Source organism: Epargyreus clarus, unplaced genomic scaffold (genome assembly GCF_041222505.1).
Source record: "Epargyreus clarus isolate Ecla_fem2 unplaced genomic scaffold, WU_Ecla_fem_2.2 ptg000009l, whole genome shotgun sequence".
NCBI lineage: Eukaryota > Metazoa > Arthropoda > Insecta > Lepidoptera > Hesperiidae > Epargyreus > Epargyreus clarus.
This window is the reverse complement of record NW_027332217.1, coordinates 2,324,769-2,342,446: the sequence shown is the minus strand read 5'-3', so window position 1 is coordinate 2,342,446 and position 17,678 is coordinate 2,324,769. Positions and strand designations below refer to the sequence as shown.

Below are 17,678 nucleotides of genomic sequence, written 5' to 3'. Positions count from 1 at the left end.
CGGTTTCCATACTAGTCGTCTTCCGCATAAACAAGAAACAGCAACGTGTTGCATTGCAGCTCCAAATTTTAATTTCAAGAATGGCGTCAAGTTCATCACCAAGGCCATCATCATCGAAAAAACTTGTCTGCATATGTACGTAGGTTGGCAAACATGGTGTAGAACTTTCCATTTATCAGCCTATTACTCCAAAGCGGGTGAACCCAATACTTTCTACGTTTGCTTTTTTTTCTATTTCTTAAAATACACACACACTCACCGACAACCACCTCTTCGAGATCCATTTTATCAAATGTAAAAAATTTCGTTACTGTCATCGCAAATGCGCGCAGTCGCGAAAAATATGGTGACATGACAGTGACTAATAATTTATTGTCACCGTGACAAATATCACCAGTGCGCGCTATCCCTTACTCAGTTTTGTAATATAAAGTAACCAAAACAAAAAGTCAATAAAAATAACTGACTGAACAAGGTGCTAAAAATACAACAAAGCAAATAAAAATGTGTAATTTTTTTAAATAATTTATTTTCAAAAAATCTTTACAAAATGTAACTTATCTAATGAGCAATATATGTTACCAACAAGCGTAAAAATATTTAAAAATATTTCTGCTTAAATTAAAAGGTATAGTCTGCGCCAAACTGCTAGTCCGCTCTGAAGTTGTGGCGAGCAGTTCTAGTCATACACTTTGCTATGGCGACGCATTTCATTTCTATATTCAGAACGGACTAGCAGTTTTACGCGGACTATAACAAGCCGTACGTACCTATTCGTACATATGCGTAAGAGTTCATACAAGCGTCTGGTTAAGTTCGTGAACTTTGTACACAGTTTATATTTTTGTCTGTTTGTTTCACGTGTGGCCACCTCCCTCTACTCGTCAAGAGATGGCGCCACGAGTATTCTGAGTCACGTTATCGAAGTTTTCTAAATATCTGGCATATATACAAGCTCTGAACTGAGACTGTTGGAGCACGGCCGCTCCCCGGACATGATCGCCTAGCCCGGCGGAAGATCTCCCTTAGCCGAACACGAAAGAAAAAAATATTTATTGTTCAGTGTTTTTTTACTATCCTTATAAACATGTGCAACACGTAATCTATGTAGGTGTGTATAGTGGAAAGTATCTTTGGTATCAATTATATGAAGTGTACAAGAGCCAAGGGATTTTAAAATATTAAATATTCGATAGAAATCTTGTCTGTGCATAATAACAATTACATAATAGGTATACAACGATAACAGTTTTAAGATCTCTTTTGTATAATACTTTTCTGATGTTGTATGTACTTATGTATGTATTCCGTTTGTTCCGTGCGGTAAAGTTTAAAGAAACTTTGTATATGCAATGGACATTACCCCAGTTTACTAGCCTCTGTGATCACTCCTCTCCATCTGAACCACAGAAAATCGGGCAGACCACATGCCAATTGTATACTGCTATCCTAACTATGTGACATCCTAACGGCTACATGTTAATCTACTTTATAAATCTACCATCTTATTTATAGGAATAAGCATAGATCAGTAAAGACACTCCTAACAAGAAAATGTAACCAGTTTTGACAATTGAAATTGTCCTGTCATCTATTTTCGTGTTTGAAAAATAGTAAAAAAAGTAATTTTGAAACGATATTTCTCCGCACTTTTTCTTCGATTTAGTGTTGTTTTTGCACCACTCAGCTGCACATGTCGGCATTGTTCCGCGTAAATTACAGCATGACAATCGGAGACGTAATGGGAAAACAGTCAGCCATTTTAGCCGGTGAGATATCTATACTAATCTATGGGAACAAGTAACTTATACAGAATTAGGCGAAATAGGGGCGCTCCTCAAGGCTGGATCCCTATGGTACAGATTTAAAGGTGTCCTTTGGTAAACAGGCAACAATACAAGTGGTTTCTCTGTACTTCTTAAGTCTATGATGCGGACTGGAGGCGCGTTTTCGGAATTTAATATTCCAAAATCGAACAACGGGCTGGAATATTTTCTCTGAGGGTTCAATCCTATATCCAGGTGCTGGTTAGTGAGGATGACGTGACCGAAGTGATAGATCAGCTCCTCGTTTTGGCTGCCTTCCCTGAGGATGTCCTTGTTGAGGTCGAAGAATAATTTGTTGCACTGCGGAGTGTTACGTCGTTTCGAGGCTGGGCAGGTCTGCAATGTATGAATTAAGTGTATTTTTATTCATATTTGATTTGGTTTGTATATTATTTTAAATATATAAAATTGAAGTACTCGTAACATTGATCAAGGAATCCACTTGACTAGGTATATTTTGGCCATTGACCATATACATCTGTGATCACCTCCAATTAGTATTGGAGTATTACCTAAAAACGGTCACAGGTATATTGCTACCCCTGAGGACTTCGTTGGAAACTTGGAACGCCTCATCAAAGCAGTCTACATAGACGCTAAAATACATTTTACGAGCCATAAATATTGGTAGTGATATTTCCACAAACCACGAAGAGTTCTTCCGCCTCAAATTCATAAAAAGTAACACTGTCTCATATAGTCATATTTTCAAGGTGGTAGAACCCGTTGTGGTTCCACTCCGGCGGCACCACCGCCACACCTATTTTTGCCTAATAACAGCAGCAGTGTTAGGCGCTGCTGTGTTCCGTTTTGAAAGTTGTGGTAAGGGAGACCTACTTTTCCGAGGCGTTCCGGCTTAGTCCTCAGGGGTAGCGGCGCATCTGTGGCCGACCTCAGGTAGGAATATCTAATCCTACCTTGGGTTCATTACAGATGTCCATGGGCGACAGTATCCACTTACCATTAGGCAGACTGCGTGCTCGTCTGCTACTCCTATATTATAAAAAAACTATCCTTACCATCAGCATAGTATCGATAACATTCAACAACTTCTTTGGTGAGCTACAGTGATCTCTATAGCGCGGCACGGTTTGGAACACCGCAGTAAAGGCCTTGTTGTACGGGAACCATTCTCCATAGCTGAACGCCCGGATCCTGTCCTTCATCTTGAAGTAGTCCATGAAGTTGTACTTGTTGAGCACACCCATCTTGTCCATCAAGCAAACGGTGGACGGTGTTGAGTCTTTGCACTGAAAATAACACGATAAAATCGCGGTAAATTTCTTTCATTTAATAATAGTGACTAAAGAAGTCGGTTAAATATATGAACTGAACCTTCTACGTTTATGACGTAGGTTAAAATAAAACTGTCTTATTATTGATTTTTAGTATTTTAAAAAATTCGAAGCTTGTTTTGTAAAAAATTTAATACTTTTAGAAGGGAAATAATATATGCTTCAAAATTATCTGTATTTTTTTAAAAGATGTGTAAATTCTATTCATTTGCTACATGACCTGCGTATAGGATTAAATAGGCCATATTGTTTTTTCTTATACTGAGAAAGAAAGGAGAATGGCGATTAACTAACTGATGATAGATAATTATGAATTAACTAGCTGACTCGGCAAACTTTGTACAAATTTATTTCATATAAAATATAGCCTATGTTACTCGTGGATAATGTAGCTTTCGAATGGTGAAAGATTTTTTAAAATCGGTCCAGTAGTTTTTGAGCCTATTCATTACAACCAAACAAACAAACAAAGTTTTCCTCTTTATAATATTAGTGTAGATAAGCAACTGAAGTACAAATTAAAATATCTTACCAATGAGGTCACTGAACTGAAAGTAGTTCTTGGCTTGAGTACAGTTTCAGGCACATATTCTAAATGTATGAGGGAGTTCATGTTGCACTGGAGCAAAACCTCGTGATTCACAAGGTTTGGTATCCCGCAAAATAGCCTGCGGTTTTTCTGGAAAGCAAAATATAATCAAATTAAAAAAATATGTAGATATGCAATCTATATAACGCCGATTTACGATTTTTATAGAAAAAAATATTAGCTATATGTACTTAATTTAGAAACACGATAACAATACAAATGTAATAAAAATAATCAGTGATACAAAATGTTTAATAAATTTAATGCGGTAACTCGCCATGCAATAAAAAGAAATGGTTTTAAGGAGTAATCAGGTACAACAATTGAGTTAAAGCTAAACTTAAGATTTGCTAAATTCGAAAAAAGAAAAAAGTATTGTACACGAGAAAATGTATTAAAAAAAAAGTAATTAAAAAATACTTACAGGTCTATATTTTGAAGAGCTGATTTGACAAATAACTTCGTTGTAAGTCGTCCCAGAGTGTCTAAGTAAAATTAAATTGTTTTTAGTATGTATAATCGATTAGTTCATTAACAAAACTTTGAAATTTCTTTTTACGATATCGACATTTAGATATTGACACTTACCGGCAAACATCAGGAGATCGTGAATTTGGACAATTCTGAAAAAAGATTATTTATTAATTAGAGGAGTGTTAATTACTCTTTACTTAACTTTTATTCACCGTAAAGAAGTAAAGTACGAAAATATATGAAGTTATACTATTTTTAGGCATTACAACTAGAGTAACTATTTCATATTATTTACAGTACCTAAATTACCTTAATGAATATAAATCTTACCTCAGAAAGAACATCAAAGGTACAAGCCAGAACGTTATTGATTTGGCAATCATACTCATAATCTCTGATGGGTTTACTAAGGCACTTGGTGATAACTCTGCCCTTAGCTTTCACCCAGGCGGGATGCTCGTCAGTCAAATTGTTGAGAAGTTTCGAGAAAGCATCGATGTCAACGACCCCATCATCAGAAACGATGTTTAAGGCTTTGAATACACAGTTGTTATCTGTACACTAAAACATAAAAGAAATCTTTTAAATGGAAAACTCCATTCCGACAATTTTAATAGTATTAAACTCCTTTTAAACCATTCCATAAGTGTAGGAAGTCAGTAAATTACCACTTAATTTGTAAGACCAGAAGAACTTTGAACTTTGCTTGGTGGTAAGATCTCTTCGTGGGATCTGCCTGGCTAGCTACCACCCTCAGGCCGGAGTCTACCGTTGATAACGACTCGCCGTGTTTCGGTAGTGCGCCTGGGAGCCAGTTCATCCCCTTAACCCCCCCTGCCCATCCTCTTGTGGTGTTTCCGACGGCGCAACTTTCGGGTCCGGTGGGTCTCTTTAAGCATCGTTGCTCTCGGAGGCGTGGTGCGTTGGCGCGGGGGCCAGGGAGACCCGGTGAAACGGTTGTCCGCTGGCCGCCCGCCGGTTAGTTGGGGACCCGAACCCGGGCAACACCGTCAACCTCTGGCCCGGGAGGCTGTCCCGCCAACCGGCGAAAAGTCCCGTTGCACGATTACCCTGCCGGAGTAAGAGACCGGAGTGGAGCCGGGTAGTCGTGCACGGGGGGGACCGGGGGCCCTTCCGTCCCCCGCGCCAGCATCCCACATTACCACTGTAAGCACGGCGCTACGAGACCCGCACCTTGTCCCGTGGAGTGTCGGCGGAGCACCGCAAATCCTTTCTAGTCCTTCATCTCTTTGGACCACCAGTATGAAAAGGCAGAAAAAAAAGGAAAAGTTATTCACAGCGGCGACCTCCTCCACACTTACTGTGGATATGTGCAACATCAGGGGGCTCCATTCCAATCTGGATGCTGTCCACCACCACCTTGAGACAGCAAAGCCGGCTTTCCTCTTTTTGACGGAGACGCAGATATCGCCCTCGGGCGATACATCGTATTTAGATTACCCCGGCTACAGTTTACAACATGCTTTTAGGCGTCGAGCCGGGGTATGTGTGTATGTTCGGGGTGATATCTGCTGCCGCCGTCTCAGCTGCCTTGAAGACAAGGACCTATCTTTGTTGTGGGTGCGCGCAGATATTGGGGGGCAGACCCATGTCTACGCGTGCCTATATAGGTCCTATAGCGGAGATGTCGAGACAACTCGATTATTCGAGCACGTCCAGTGGGCAATTGACAGGATGCTGCAGCAGTGTCCTTCGGCGGAGTTGGTGATTCTGGGTGACTTTAATGCCCACCATATTGAGTGGCTGGGCTCCCGAACCACTGACTTTGCCGGAAGAACTGCGTATGACTTCTCTTTGGCATATGGGCTCTCCCAGGTCGTACCCGGCCCTACAAGGGTACCTGATGTAGAGACCCATACTGCCTCTTTGCTGGATCTTCTGCTGACCAACCGTCCTGAAGACTACCAAGTAATGGTCAAGGCTCCTCTTGGATCTTCTGACCATTGCTTGGTAAGTTCTTCTGTGCCCTTGTCGCGTCCCATGGGGGCTCGACCCCCTGGGAAGCGACAAGTTTGGCACTACAGGTCAGCAGATTGGGACGGGTTACGGGAATTCCTGGCATCATACCCGTGGAGGCAGCTGTGTTTCGTCTCGAGTGATCCTAGCACGTGCGCTGACTCTGTGGCCGACGTGATTCGGCAGGGCATGGAATGCTTTATTCCAAACTCTGTCGTATCCGTCGGTGGGCGGAGTCAGCCCTGGTTTGATGGGTCTTGCGCTAAGACATCACGTCATAAGCAAGAGATCTACCAAGCCTGGGCGTCAGCGCACGCGTGCAAGGATCCGAAGACCGCCGAGCTTCGAACGGCTTTCAACGCTGCCTCCCGTTCAGCAAAGAAGCATATGGCTAAGGCGAAGTCTAGGCACATCGGCAGAATTGGCGAGCGGCTACTTGGTTACCCCTCCGGGAGTAGAGCCTTCTGGTCGCTGGCCAAAGCTGTCGAGGGTAATTTCTGTCAATCTTCACTACCGCCCCTGCGGAAACCAGATGATTCTCTGGCCCATACGGCAAAGGGGAAAGCCGACCTTCTGGGTACCCTCTTTGCCTCAAACTCGACTCTCGACGACCGAGGGGCCACACCGCCTACCATCCCGCGGTGTGAGAGCTCTATGCCTAACATACGGTTTACACAGAAAGCTGTCAGGCGAGCTCTATTGTCTCTTGATGTCAAGAAGTCGAGTGGGCCGGACGAAATCCCCGCGGTGGTGCTGAGGACGTGTGCTCCCGAGTTGACTCCCATCTTAACGCGCTTATTCTCGCTTTCCTACACCACAGGACAAGTACCGTCTTCGTGGAAGGTTGCTCTTGTACATCCGATCCCTAAAAAGGGTGATCGCAGTGACCCGGCCAACTACAGGCCTATAGCGATAACCTCCCTGCTCTCAAAGGTGATGGAGCGTGTTATAAACACACAGCTCCTGAGGTACCTCGAGGATCACCAGCTGATCAGCGATCATCAATATGGTTTTCGCAAGGGCCGTTCAGCTGGTGACCTTCTAGTCTATCTCACACACCGATGGGCGCAAGCCATTGAGAGCAATGGTGAGGCATTGGCGGTTAGCCTGGATATCGCGAAGGCCTTTGACCGGGTCTGGCATAGAGCCCTTCTTGCGAAGCTTCCATCTTACGGTCTTCCTGAGAGGTTATGCGCATGGGTAACCAGCTTTCTGTCGGAGCGGCACATCAAAGTCGTCGTCGACGGATGCTGCTCTGATACGAAACCTGTAAACGCTGGCGTGCCCCAGGGCTCAGTCCTATCTCCCACACTATTCATTCTGCATATCAATGATATGTTGCAACAAGTAGGCAACATACATTGCTATGCAGATGATAGTACGGGAGACGCTACGTATACAGGCCGCGCAAATACCTCTCGGACTCTCGTGGAAGAAAGCAGAATCCGACTTGTGTCTGAAATCGAGGACTCTCTGGAGCAGGTCTCGATATGGGGTCGACTTAACCTTGTTGAGTTTAACCCCACGAAGACACAAGTCTGCGCGTTTACCGCTAAAAAAACCCCATTCGTCATAGCGCCACGGTTCCAAGGTATCCCGCTTACCATTGGTAAAAGTGTGGGGATCCTGGGAGTTGACATATCGTGTGACGTGCAGTACCGGGGTCATTTGGATGTTAAGGCGAAGTTGGCATCAAGAAAACTGGGCGTCTTGAACAGAGCGAAGCGGTACTTCAGCGCGGGGCAACTCCTTCTGCTTTATAAGGCGCAAGTGAGACCCCACATGGAGTACTGCTCACATCTCTGGGCAGGGGCGCCCCAATACCAACTTAACCCACTTGACTCCGTGCAGAAACGCGCGGTCCGAATCGTCAACGACCCGGTGATCTCCGATCGGTTAGAACCTTTGAGTTTGCGGAGGGACATAGGTTCCCTCTGTGTGTTCTACCGGCTTTACAATGGTGGGTGTTCCGAGGAACTATTTGACCTGGTGCCTACGTCACCATTCCTCCATCGCACCACTCGCCGAAGGATGAAGTTCCATCCACACCAACTGGACTCGTGGCGGTCCTCCACGGTTCGGTTTGCACGGACGTTCTTGCCGCGGACGTGTAAGATGTGGAATGAACTTCCTCCTGAGGTATTCCCGGAGCGCTATGACATGGGGCTCTTCAAAAAAGGTGCAAAAAGAGCTCTCATACAAAGCCGGCGATGCATTGGCGACTCCTCTGGTGTTGCAAATGTCCATAGGCGGCGTTGACTACTTTCCATCAGGTAGCACGTCTGCCTAATCGTTAGGTCAAACGATAAAAAAAAAAAAAAAAAAAAAAAAAAAAAAAAAAAAAAAAAAAAAACTTTAGATTAAATAAGATTAAATAAGCCAATTAAATTAAATTGAAATATTTGAAAAACTTTGTACCTACTTAAGCATAGGTATATTCCGCGCCAAACTGCTAGTCCGCTCTGAAGTTGTTGCGAGATGTAGTCATACAATTTGCTATGACGACGCGAATCATTTCTATATTCAGAGCGGACTAGCAGTTTTACGCGGACTATAAGTAAGTTTTTCCTATAAACTGTATTTAATAACCCAATATAACTTACCGATTGGGGAACCATCTTCACATCTTTTGCTTTTAAAACCCTTGGATTTTCTGTCGTAGTAGTGGTCGGAGCGGTGGTATTTTTAATGCTTAGTCGAGTATCTGAATTCCACATCGTTTCAAAATCACACTCTGACCTCCAAGAGGGTGAAATGAATTCGTGCATGTCACAACAGTCTAATGGATCGTATTCCTGGAAATTATGATGTTATGATACATTAAATATGAAGAACCAAAGCCGTAGATATAACTCGGTTAAGGGGGGGTAATCTAACAGTAGTCAAGTAGTCAAGCTCGGCAAAAAAAAAGGTCGCATATTCTCTCAATTCTTTTCTTCTAAATTTTTGGAACAAATAGTCTCTGAAGTTTTCGATAAATTGCAATAAAGTTTGAAGATTTTTATTTACCTATGCTAAGGTCTAGATCCCCTAAACACACTTAGTAACACGTAGTAACCTCATATTTTTAAGTTTACCCATAAAATATTAAAGAAATAATAGAAGCATTCAGTTTTCAAAATAATATGGAAAATGAATAGCCGATCATCTTCAGATAAAACTGGATGGCATGCTCATTAGCTACATCAATGTTATAAATAAAATCACTTACGCCATATTCTTTTACGCTAGGCGTCGGAGGCGCAACATTCTGAAATGATAATAAACTTGATAAAACATATCAATATCAATATCAATATCAATATCAATATCAATATCAATATCAATATCAATATCAATATCAATATCAATATCAATATCAACATCAATATCAATATCAATATCAATATCAATATCAATATCAATATGTAATGAAGAAAACATAAACGAAGCTTCGGCTTTTGAAGAATATCAATTTCCACTATCGCCCGCAATCATACTCGTATTACAAATCTTTGCCGACAGCGACATTGCATTATAGAGTATCAGATGTTAAAATAATGGATTTGTAGAGCATAACCTCCTTCTATCTCTTGAAAACCTAATATTTTGTATGAAAAAGACATTTGTCAATTAGGATGTCAGGTCAATTGTATATATGCAAATTAATATCCAGCCAGACGGATATCTAAATGATGACTTTAGATTTCTGTTTCTGGGTCTGGGTGTTTGTGTATTTGTATATGTGTGTGTCCATGGCACCCACGACACAGGGAATCCTAGTGTGGGGCTGTGAGTGTAGAATGCATTTGTTTTTTGTTTATATTTTAATATTTTAATTTCTCTGATTGTTTGCTTAGGTTCGCTTTTTATTGTAATATATACAACTATAGAATATACTGTCGTGTAAACAGCTTCGGACTCATAGATATACTACTAATCGTCTTTACTAGTAGTATATCGATGTTCGGACTATTATTTCTAACGACGTACCACACCCATCCTATAGATTAAAGTCGACAAGATCGTGATAATGTATATCATGGGTAAAAAAATGAACTTACGTCAAATGGAACCACTTGAATTGCGAACCCATCGTCAGTTGGCTTTTTCTCAACCTGAAAATAGGCAAGGAGTTCATTAAATAATTTTTTATCGAGATAGAAAACGAACGTTAATGATAGCAATTGACATGACAGCAACAGACACAGTAGCATATGGACAACATTTCCCATCGTATACGATTTTAGTTCTTCTTGAGTCTAAAAGCTAGGCTTTCAATCATCGACAGCAGTAATACATAATAGTATCTTCCACATAATAGCAGCGTGAAACAATACAGGAACGCGTCTAAGATCAATCCTATTTTATTTCTACCTAATAACAGCAGTGTTAAACGCTGCTGTGTTCTGGTTTGAAGGGTGTGGTAAGGGAGACATACTTTTTCGAGATGTTCCAGCTTAGTCCTCAGGGGTAGAAGCGGATTTGTGGGCGACGTCAAGTAGGAGTTCTAATGTCATCTGGGATTAATTACAGATGTCTATGGGCGGCAGTAGCCCCTTCCCCTTAGGTGGACTGCATGCTAGTCTCCTACACTTATATTATAAAAACAATTCAAAAGGGTCCGTTACCTTCATCACTTAAAATAGAAATGTTTACCTTAAATGAGCTGGTTGGTGCCAAGATCCTAGTGCGTTGCTTGTAGTAATGGATGATGGAGTTGAAGCCACACTGTTGCAGCACTTGGTCGCTGAACAACGGTGGAATATCACAGCACTTCACGTTGAAATACTGGAAATATGAAACAATAGGAATGTTTTACTTTTTTTAATATATACAGGTACTTTTGACCCGACTCTGTTGTTTAGGAGTAGGATGTAATGAATTCAAGAAACAAAGAAAAATAAATTCGTCAAAATACAAACAATAGCATAAAAAATTAACAAGAAATATTATAACTATTTTAAACCGAAAAGGTCTCCCCACTCATGTTTGTTTTTGACCACAGTTTTGTGGAGGCTATAAAACTCCATATGCGCCCAAGTCATCCCTGTAAACGTGTGTGTATGTAATGTATCGTAGTGTAAATGATATAGGGTACTCACATTTTTTAGGAACCAAGCAGGTCGATGATCAGATGGTAGATTCAGCTCGATGTCGTTGTAGCGACTGTAATAATAAACATGAGAACAAAAACAAATTAATACATGATTAATAATCGTGTTATCAGATTAATAAGTAACTTTCGTTAAACATTTAAACCGTCACGATTTCTTTAAATCCGAGATATATGCGTGTGACTCGAACCCACGTCCTCAGCGTAGAAAGCAATTTCCAAATTATTGGACTATTACTGAATACAGTTATTCAATCAAAAACATGCTGTGTAAGCCATCCTAGAATAACAGCACTTCTTTTCCCAAGGATGACAGAATGAGGGATTAAATTCAGAAGAGCTTTCTTCTTGAGGAGTATTCGTCTTCTACAGTCGCCTTACGCAAATCCTTGCGCATTATATAAAACCAGTCTTTCTAAACCTGCTAGTAAAGTTTTAGGAACAAATATATGAAATAGTTAAGGTAAATAAAAATACCTTTGTGAGAACATATATCTTAAGCCAGCAAGGGAGGACAAAGGCGCACACGCATCTTTTGTTATCCAATTTTCAGCGGGACAGTTCTGTAAAAATTTAGATTTTCGTAAAAAACGTATATCTAAAAATGTAGGCATGATCCTTGTGAGAACTTAGTGAAAAATAATAAAACCATACATTATAATAATAGTGACATACCATTACTTATGAACATTTATAACATTTTTTTGCTTGAAAGTTTTAAATATTCCGCGATGGTGTGTGAATTTGAAAATATCCCGAACAGAAAAAAATATCTGCAAGTAGTGATTTTGTAGATAGCCGTTTGTTCTGTGCTGCCGTCGATATAATAATAGTATGATAAGTAGTTAAGTACATACCTGAATTAACTGGTCTACGACACAGTGCAGCAAAGCTTGTCCGGGACATGTGCTAGTGTATCTCCTGGGTCGATCTCCGTAGCAAGTGTCCAGGACTGGACCGACGGCATCTTGCCAGGGTCCGACAGGAAGCAAGGCTCGCAGAATCGTCTCGTACTGGACTCTAGGAGGCAGAGCATCCGAGAGACCGAGGTGATTGTTCAGGCAGGTCCATTGTGCGCACTTGGAAAAAGATGATTTATTTCTTTAGTTTGAAATGCGTATAATAACGCTTTAATTACCTATCACACTTTTATTAGCTTGACCCGTATGTATGTATGTAATGGAATCTTAGAACTCGATTTTTACCCACTTTGAACGGTCAGATTATTTAAAAAATTTAAAAGTTATCAAGAACCGACGAGAAGACATTCGCCTAGGGGTTAAGAAACTCGGCCTCTCGATGGAATGGTCCGAGATTCAAACCCCTGAGAGGAGACCCGTGTGACAATAATGGGTTGATGATGATGATGACGACAATACACGATTTAAATATTATCCCATTCACCTCATAAGGATCGTCAGGAATCAGGATTAACGATTTTCCTTGTGAGATTTAAGCGTGGTTTTTAGTTTTTAAACTATAATTATTATCTGAAACGATTTACTAAGTTAGGCAACGTCGGGCGAGGTTGGTAGTTAGATGACTTACCGCCAGTGACTTTTTCAAGCCCACTTCCGTCGTACAGACGTCCGTTATGCTATTTTCATTGGATAGCAGTGGATGAACTTTGGTAATTGCTTTATGGAATGTTTTGAAAACTGCCGATACAGGTTGACCACAGGCTACAGTACCCTTAGTATGAGTTTTTCAGTTTTTACAAAAATGACTGAATCAGCTCTGATACAGTCCGCTAGGGCGTTGATTGGAAATGTATGGGCAAATACGTAAACTAATACAAAAACAGTCATTTTTGTCAAAACGTAAAAGCTCATACTAAGGGTACTGACCCGAACCTCTACAATCCACTCAAAGAAAACAGCCCGTAGCAATTGAACATATACTCGTAGCATTAAAAGAGAAAATGTGAATATTTAAGGATTCAGGATAGAAGTCATTCATGCCGATTTTTAATGTGATACATGAAAATGCAATTTCAGTTTTTTAGTCCTCGAGCATAATCTTCTATTTTTATTTTCCTTGTGAATTTTCAAGGAACCTGTTATTTCTTCAGTATATCTAGCATTATTGTTATATTTTTCCTATTTCTGCATAATTTTCATACAAAGAGGCTGGTGGATTTTTAATGATCCAGGTACGATGATTTCCGTTACACATTGCTTTTATATATTAAGGAAATATGAAATTATGCACATGGGAAAATACATCCATTACCTTTATTGTTATTTCAGGCAGGTTATAACTGACCAAACAAATAGATACTAAATTAATTAAAACATGGTTTTCTGATATTGTTTTTCCTTGACTTCAAAAACAACATGATGATAATTTAATTTAATGATCATATTAATAATGTGGTTTTAAATAGGTAACTTTTAAGGAAATAAAGCATAAATACAAACTGCACGGGTAAAGTTACGAATTACCATATACAATAACATTTTTTTAAAATTTAAAAAATTGTATAGATTTTTTTTTGTAATATAGGAATAACCGACGAGCATGCCGGCTACGTGATGGTAAGTGGCGACTGCCGACCATGGACATCTTTAATTAATCCCAGATAAGATTCTTACCTGTACGTTGGCCACATACATGCCGCTACCCCTGAGGGCTAAATTGCAATGCCTCGGAAAATAATCTCTCCCTTACGATACCCTTGAAACCTGAGCACAGCAGCGATTAACACTACTATTATTACGCAGAAAGAGGATAGATATGCACAAATGGGCCTAATACGTGCTATGTTGTACTTAATAACCCAATAAAACGTATTATTTCTGTTTATATTACTTCAGAAACCCCAGATAAGATGTTAAAAGCCCTCTAGGAAGTTGAAATATTTCAATGCGACCCACTACCTACCCTCGGAAGTTTTAACCTGTATTTTACTATTTAAAAAAACAGTCCAGTACAATATTTTTATTTAGTTATTTTTATGACTTACTGCTCTTTAAATAACATTTTCTTGATAAAAATATGTTAAGTTTTTTATTGTATTTTTATGAGGCTTCGCGTCTTCCTTATGGGCTATGCGACACCTTAAGGGACCACGACATTTATAATATTTACTATCTACAGTCACTTTTCAGCTTCATTAAATACATTTGTATTTCACATACATACCAGCTGAGAATTCTTCAAATACGATGTGCCAAATTCAGTCTGTGAAAGCACCTGTGAACACAGAACAGATAGATAGATATACATATTTCATTCAACAAATCGTTCATTTAAAATTGTACTGTAAGTAATTTAAGTTAAATCTCGACACTACTATATTTTGTACTAGCTGACCCGGCAAACTTTGTACCGCCTCCAAATCTATTTATCAAATATATTTCATTTATGAAATATAGCCTATGTTACTCGTGGATAATGTAGCTTTCGAATGGTAAAAGAATTTTTAAAATCGGTCCCGTGGTTTTTGAGCCTATTCATTGCAATCAAACAAACAAACAAAGATTTCCTCTTTATAATTTGTACCGCCTCCAAATCTATTTATCAAATATATTTCATTTATGAAATATAGCCTATGTTATTCGTGGATAATGTAGCTTTCGAATGGTAAAAGAATTTTTAAAATCGGTCCAGTGGTTTTTGAGCCTATTCATTGCAATCAAACAAACAAACAAAGATTTCCTCTTTATAATATTAGAACAGATAATTTATTGTTTTCTTTAACCGACTTCATTTGTATTTTGTCCCCGAATAAATACATATTTTCTTTCTTTGTTCCATTCTTTCTACTTTCATGACATGTTTTTCATTTTATTTTTTTCTTTCTATTCTTAAATGGCGCGTAGATACCCGTGAACAGTCCCTGTAGTTCTGGGACTAGAATAGGGCTATGGTATCCCCTGCCTGTGGTAAGAAGCGCCTAAAAGGGGGCTTCCGGGGTTGCAGGCGGCAAGAGTGGGAGCTCGGACCGTGCAGCAAGCAACGCCGGGAAGGAAGGCGGCATGTGTGGTCGCATGCCGTCGTAAACACCAGATGATGGTGTGGGAAGAGCCAAAAGGGCTCCCAGGGCAGAGTCCGATCGGGGCATCGCGCTTGGAGGACTCCAGTTGTGTTCCCTTGGAGATCCTGGAGTTCTCCAACAAACGCTGAAATCCCACATAACCCGGCGTCGCTCCCACGTCGTCGGGTACCTTTTGAGGTTTCCACCTCGTAAACAAAAAAAAATGGTACCCGTGGACGCCCGCCTATTATTTTGTGTTGAAATCCCCGTTTAGGTATAAATAAGATCTACGCCATTTTAATAGATAGTTATTATAAGGAATGTCAGTAATTTATATTGCAACGTAGGAAAGAGGCTTATTTCTTCTGATGTGTAGTCATGGTTGTTTGACCGTGAACGAAGGCTCGGGTAAAAGCTAATAAAATATTGGTACAATCATAGATAAATTGCTTCAGAAAAAATCTTTAGTATGACCATTCGGAAGTAATTTATTTCTCAGGGTAAAGGTCTCGATACATTTATAATACATTATTCTTAGGTCTTTGTATAGTATTATAATTGTCACATTGTTATTGTTACGGGTTGTTAAGAAATTCAACCATATAACAATAACAACTTGTACTACAAATTACAATGGTCGAAAACATTTATTGAAGGTGGTAGAACCCTTTGTGGTTCGACTCCGGCGGCACCACCGCCACACCTATTTCTACCTAATAACAGCAGTGTTAGGCGCTGCTGTGTTCCGGTTTGAAGGGTGTGGTAAGGGAGACAGACTTTTCCGAGGCGTTCCAGCTTAGTCCTCAGGGGTAGCGGCGCATATGTGGCCGACCTCAGGTAGGATCTAATCCTATCTGGGGTTGATTACAGATGTTCATGGGCGGCAGTAGCCACTTACCACCAGGTGGACTGCATGTTCGTCTGCTACTCCTATATTATAAAAAAAAAAAAAAAAAAAAAATTAAGTAGATGAACCTTAAATTATGTTCGAAATGTGATAGTATTCAATTTTAAGGTAAGTGCGTGGAAAGCTACGACTGTTCTGACTTTAGCGGTATTTTCTGTCGCGCAAGTTTACGAGCGTACCATATTAGAGTAGATTGCCAAATTTATATAATGCGACTACATATAGATATACTACACCGATTTCTTCTTTTTAATAATGATGTTAAGCTAGTACATTCCAGATTGCAGAGTATTTTAAAGAGATGAGGCTTACAAAAAACTTTAAAAGCAGTAACGCATCTCTACTCAATCACATACCAATATCAGGATTGATAAAGGTTACAGTGATTCGGGTAGGGTCATCGGTAGGAACCTCTTACCTAAAATCAGGTGAGATGCTACTCGTTTGCTGCTTTCGTTATAGAAAAAATAAACTCATAGAACTGGAACAGAACTCATACTTAGAAATAGTCGCATTTGTAGCCGCGTAATTTAATTCGTAATTAAAGTACGTAGTACTTACAATACAAACGATCTTAATAGCTTATAGCATGTATTAAACGTCGTTTTGTTTATCAGTTTTCATCATATCAATTTATTTTCATGTGAACTATTAATCTATGTGTGAACTGTGAACTACGCACGCAGTTCGTGCTGCATCTATTTCTTTTTTTTAATTTCACTCAAATATTTTTTTTGAGAATAAGATAATATTCTGTTTGCTTGTATTATTAGCTTTGAATAAAAATACTCGGTTCAGCCGTTTCGTTTAAATCATTAAAAGTCAACTTTAATTTTTAATTATTTATAAATATCGTATTGTTCATTAAGGATAAATATGTGGTAAATACGATAATGATATTATAAATAAACTCACAAAGGGTAACAACGCACTAAGCCACAATATCTTCATGTTCACTGTCCGAAGGTTCAAGAAGTACTGACGATAACGCCGGCCTTACGCGGGTCAACTGTGATAAACTTTTTTATTCTGCGAGCTATAAACAAAGTCATCCTACATCATACTACGTGATAGTGATACTACCATAGTACTTTACACTCGATTGATTTCCATTGCTAGTTTATTATTATTATTGACATTACAAAATAATCGCCAATGAACATCAGGTCAATGTCGAAGGTATGTAAAATAAATGTTATTTTTAGATATAGGGCAAAACTAGTTATGATAAAATTTATTAGATGAGATTTTTGTAGTCGTTACCAATTATTTCTGGATAGATCTGTAAATGTCTGGCCACGACTTCACAATTTCTAGACTAAGGGTTTGCTTCCAGCTAAAAAGAGACAAGGGGTAGGTATATTTTAATCTTTGGTTTTGTCCTGATGTCCAACATATAACCACATCTAACAACCAATGGAAAACCCAAGTTTATTGGGTGGACTAGGGCATCTCAAGGCCGCCAATGGATACGGTCACGACTGAAATCTTTCCCGTAAGTAGGTATATAATTTCGCTTGTGATCTTGCGAGATAC

The 17,678-nt window shown here is 39.6% G+C and overlaps 1 protein-coding gene across 1 annotated transcript; it reads right to left on the bottom strand.

Annotated features, from left to right (window-relative positions):
• Positions 1–513: 513 nt before the first annotated feature.
• Positions 514–17,193, bottom strand: LOC140744756 (uncharacterized). The gene is made up of 15 exons (XM_073076405.1): positions 17,058–17,193; positions 14,401–14,451; positions 12,114–12,335; positions 11,734–11,819; positions 11,246–11,309; positions 10,800–10,931; positions 10,205–10,258; positions 9,373–9,411; positions 8,765–8,956; positions 4,515–4,745; positions 4,299–4,333; positions 4,135–4,195; positions 3,654–3,800; positions 2,846–3,076; positions 514–2,162 (listed from the first exon to the last, which is right to left on the bottom strand). Exons 1-15 carry the CDS (start codon positions 17,091–17,093, stop codon positions 1,806–1,808), a joined length of 1,938 nt encoding a protein of 645 aa, XP_072932506.1. The 5' UTR covers positions 17,094–17,193; the 3' UTR covers positions 514–1,805.
• Between the last annotated feature and the right edge of the window lie 485 nt (positions 17,194–17,678).